This window comes from Acanthisitta chloris, unplaced genomic scaffold (genome assembly GCF_000695815.1).
Source record: "Acanthisitta chloris isolate BGI_N310 unplaced genomic scaffold, ASM69581v1 scaffold34383, whole genome shotgun sequence".
Lineage (NCBI taxonomy): Eukaryota > Metazoa > Chordata > Aves > Passeriformes > Acanthisittidae > Acanthisitta > Acanthisitta chloris.
This window is the reverse complement of record NW_008666001.1, coordinates 1,685-6,600: the sequence shown is the minus strand read 5'-3', so window position 1 is coordinate 6,600 and position 4,916 is coordinate 1,685. Positions and strand designations below refer to the sequence as shown.

General features: G+C 42.4%; 1 protein-coding gene across 1 annotated transcript in view; it reads right to left on the bottom strand.

Moving 5' to 3' along the window:
• The window catches only part of C1S (complement component 1, s subcomponent), a 7,365-nt gene extending 6,287 nt beyond the window's left edge, over window positions 1-1,078 (bottom strand). Inside the window, exon 1 of the mRNA XM_009071948.1 lies at window positions 920-1,078. Coding sequence (XP_009070196.1) covers window positions 920-1,078 — 159 coding nt within the window. The remainder of the gene's footprint in view (window positions 1-919) is intronic.
• Window positions 1,079-4,916: the final 3,838 nt, after the last annotated feature.

The window sequence follows — 4,916 nt, the reverse complement described above, 5'->3', positions numbered from 1 at the left end:
CTTCCCAGCTGTGAAATACCTGTCTTAATTTCTCAGACACAAATTGATCCAGACTGTTCTCTGTTAACATCCTTTCCTCAGGCCCACTTGTGCAAAAAATCAACAACATAGTTCAAAATGGCAAAACCAGTCACTGACAGTCCACAGAGCAGTCTAACAGGTTCATCATTTTGTTGCTAAAGGACTCACATTATTACTGAGCACATCCTTCTGTCCCACCTTGGTCCTCCCCAAATGTCTCCTTCTGGTGCTGGACCTGATCTTATTTCACACAGAGCTATAGCAGGATAGGATTGTCTTGTTTCTGTCTGTTTATGTGGAAATGCTCGACCTTTAGTGCCTTGTGGGATGACATGGAGCAGAGCTTCACATGGTGAAGCTTGAATCTGCAGTACATAGATCATAGAAAAGTATGGTGCAAGGGACCACAGCACTTTATCTGAGTGCCCACTATCCATACCCAAATGGATTGTTTTCAACCTCCATCCTTTCCAATCAATTTCTGATTGCATTAAATCATCTATGTCCACTCATGGATTAATTCTGAATAATTTCAGGCACAGACAACATATGCCCTAAGAAAAGGGTCTTTTTACACCTACAGTTCACTAGCTAATGACATGCCTTGCAATAGGGAGATGTCAGAGATGGCTAAGAAGTCTTTTCTTATTAACATAGGAGAAACAGGGGGATATGGGCATAGATGGGACACTCAGATGGCAGAAAACACTCATGTGGTTATGAGGCAGACACTAATCAATGTAGTGACTGCTAGCGGAGACACGCTCAATCATTTGGGCTTCTTGGAGCTCAGCACAGGAAGGATGTGCCTTCCATCCCTGAGCTTTGTACACATTTTGCTGTTCTGTGCTCTAACCTGCTTTCTTGTATTTTTCTCAATAAAGGACAGAGACAGTACCTTCACAAAGTCATATTCGCAGTTCTGTGATGGCTCAAGATCCAGATGTGTGAAATAAAGGTGAATACCATATCCCGAAGGGACCTGGATTTCCCAAGATTTCTGCACGTCGTTGGGATACACCTGAGGATAATTGGGTGACAAGATCTCTCCATACATGGAGGCTGCATCAGCCCAGACAGGGAGACAGAAAAAGGTAAGGTACCTGACAAAAGAGGAAGGAAAGTGACATTGCAGTAGTCTTCTCTCTCCACGTGCACGCACAGTTCCCAGTGAAAAAGCTAGTCTTTGGCTGTACACAGCATGCAGCAGAGCTCTAGGCTTTGGAGTTTCAATGACCAGTGCTGTGGTTGTGTGGGACTTGTCTTTCTCCTGTAACTTTTCACAATCTCAGTCATGCCCTCTGCTTCCCTCAAGCTTTGTAAGAGCTGGTAATGCTGCACAAGCTGAACACAAGTTTTAAGTGCTATTCCCCACTTCACTGTCCTGTTATGGAGGTTACTTGGGCTATAGATATATTCTGATTTAAGAATCAGAACAGTATTACATGAAAAGCATCTGATTTATAAAATGTGATTATTAATAAGCCTGACTTCCCCTTGAAAATTCAATAACTCACCACATCTGGAAAAAGCAGATCTTCCTTTCTGGAAATTTTCATTAATTGGACTTCAGAGTTACAGTCTGGGACAAAAAACAGTGTGATTGATTAACGTTGTCCTCTTCTGCATGTCTGATAGGCAGGTCAAAGACCCTGAAACCCCAGCTTGTGGAGCCTAGGTCAATGTTTTGCTTCAAAAACAAGTTTATATCTCTGTTCCTTCCTGCATACAGCAACCCCAAGCATCAAGAAGGGATGTTAAGCTTCATACTGAGAAAATGGGGAGACGATCTCTATCTTGGGCCTCACCAGTACTCACATTTTCCCTTTACGCCCATCGGTGTATCCAGAATCCATGCTGGTGCGCAGCAAATTAAGAGAGAGAACACCTCCCACCCAGGGTACCCAATCCATTTTTCCCAGCAAATTAAGAGAGAGAACACCTCCTACCCAGGGTACCCAATCCATTCTTCTCAGCACCTCAAAAATCACGCTAAGACCTGGAGCTGAGGAGCAGCTTGTCCTGACAGAGAGCAACACTCTGGAATATTTTCCTTTCTTATTGTCTAATGCTTGCAATATTTACCTTCTCTCCCTAGGTCGTGTCTGTTTTTCTTGTCTCTTCCTTTCTCTTTTTCCTCCTGTGCACACTCCCCCAAACGCTCCCAAAGCTGGGACTGGGGAGGAGAGCTCAAATTCGCAGTATCACAGCACCCTCTGTCTGTGAGATGCGGCTTCCCGGCCCTCCTGCTCGGGTGAGATGTTTGCCTTAGCCCTCGGCAGGAAGGGGCCTTTCCAGAAAGAGTTGCACAATCCTGTTAGCGCAGGGTGCCCCGGTGAAACTCACAGCCCTGGTTTGCATTTTCGGGAAATCAGATGACTTCAGGGAAAAGGGAGGGGAATAGAGTTTTTGGCTGTCTCCCCTCTCCTCCCCTTCCCCTCCCCTTTAAAAGGTAGAGTCCAATACTTTTGCATAGAAAAACTTGTTGGATCATCCTGTCCAGAGATCACTTTGCTGGAGTTCACTCTTGCTGCAATCTGATGTCCACATGGCCACTGCAGGCATGCTGCAGTGATCTCATGCTTCAGAGACTCTTTAGGGGGAAAAAAAAAGGAAAATATAGTGGCCAATTCAAAGCTGTGCCTCTCTGAGGCTATTAGCAGGAGTAGGAATGCATAGTTTTTCTGGGTTTTGGTATTGGGGACACTCCTGTAAGAACTTAGTACTAGGAACTCATAACTACCTCTTTATTTACCAAGTGAGCTTCATGTAAGAGCATGTTCACCATATTCATGTTCATCAGACTTAGCCCTAGAGCAAGCTAGATCCAAGACCCTTATGGAAAGGAGTTTAAAGATTTTCACCAGATAGGACCCTTAATCCAGCCAGTGCCCACAAGTCAAGACAAAAATACAAGCTAAATTAAGTGTCACTAATACTCTAGAAACCCCCTCCTCCTCACAAACCAGCTACACTAGGACTGGACTATAAACAAAAATGTAAAGGTCCCTTACAGCCTTTACCCTTTACAATCAGCACAGCATGCTCCAGAGATGGTTTTAGCCAGGAAAAAAAGTGCTTCAAGTTTCAACAGGCCATAGGCAAAGTGCATTAACAAAGCCCAGCTGAAAGAGTTTTTTATATTGGCAAGGGAGAGAAACACCTACAGATTAATCATTACTGGCTTCATTGTAGTCAGGATAAAGGCTTTGCTTGAAGAACATGCCTCGTCTGATTTCTTTGTCAAACTGAGAATGGAGAGAGTGTCATCTCACTTCTGATATCTCTTAGGAGCACAGCTTGATGGTTCTAACTGGAATTTTGAAAGCCAGGAAAACAGTGATGAAAGATGCACAACAAATCATGGGGAGATGTTTGCTGCTCTGAACTGGGCAAAGACCCTGTCAGTGACTTCAAGTCACAATCATATTTTAAAATGGGCATGGCATAAGTGAGTGTGGACTGATATATTATGCATATCATTTCATGGCAAGGAAATTGTATATTTTCACATAAACCTGACTCAACTTGTCAGTAGCAGTGGTAGATTAATATGTATGTAAATATTAATAATTTTTAGAAGACATATACCTATTAATCAAGAAAAATATTGCTGAAGTTAGTTAAAAAGTAGCTGCATTTTATCTGCATAATCCTAACTATGCAGAAGACTGGTGTATGGATGTATCTATTTACATTGAATGCACATGCAGCATTTGATTGTATTTGCTTAGATCTTTATTGGTTTTATTATTGTTTTAGATTTATTACCCATATACAATTGTTTATTGTCTATAGGCAATATATTTCACAATTGACTGAAATGATGTCAGAAATTAAAATAACAATTTAAAAGAGGCATAATCGTGCCATTAAGGTTAATAAATGATAATGTTAAGTTTGCCAATGCAATATAATTCTGCTCAGAGGCACGTGCATTCTCTTAAATCCCTAAATTACATGACCACATACTACTTTTCCCAAATTGTGTAAGACAAACGTTTAATTAAGATGACTCAGAGTTGTGTAGCTGTAACCTTTCTTCCAGATATTATGAAGCACAGTAGTGTTCAAGATTTCATAAATTTACCATCTAAACTAGCTTGACTGGCTTGTCTTGCCCCAGGATGTTGGGGGGGAAAAAAGTTTTTCCCAAGTTTTTAAGAAAAGACATTTTTCCATCTGGAAACACTGAGTCAATGAATACAAAGGAAGTAAATATCAAAACAGAAAACATTAATGAAGTGAAATCCATCAGCAGGGAATCAAGGATATGTAAGTAACAAGACCCTTGAATTAATTTGTCAGTTTCCCATTCTGACAATAAGAGGATTCAATGGGTTTCTTGCACACTGCACTTCCCACCTCACTTTTGTGATCCAGGCTGGGTTTGTTGCCGGTTGTTAAATTCAGAGCCTCAGGTAAGCTTCATGAAAAACCTGCCAGTGCAGGTGTCTTCTGCTCCTGATGGAACAGAATTCCATCTCTGCATACTGTTCCAGGGGGATTTTAACCAGACTCTGTTCACCTCTTTTACTCCTTCCATTACTGAGTCTGAATGCAAAGCTCCCATCACCTCCTAGTAAAACCTCAAAGCTCGGAGCAGTCTGCTCTGCGCACTGTACCACACTGAGATGCCTGTTGCCTTCTGACTCCCTTGCCCTACACCCCTGGGTGTACCTTCAAGTGGCCACGACTGTCAGGAACAGGCAATGTCCCAAATTTCCTACACACAGAAGCCCTACAGTCATGTTTACTTTTCCCTGTGCATGAGAGGCTCTGACTCACAGATGAGATGTTCCACCATGGGATAACTGGTGTGTGTTCCTAAGTGACCTTCCTAGGGATGTCCATCCTCATGGCATGCATGGCATCCCAGAGATGGAACAGTTGAT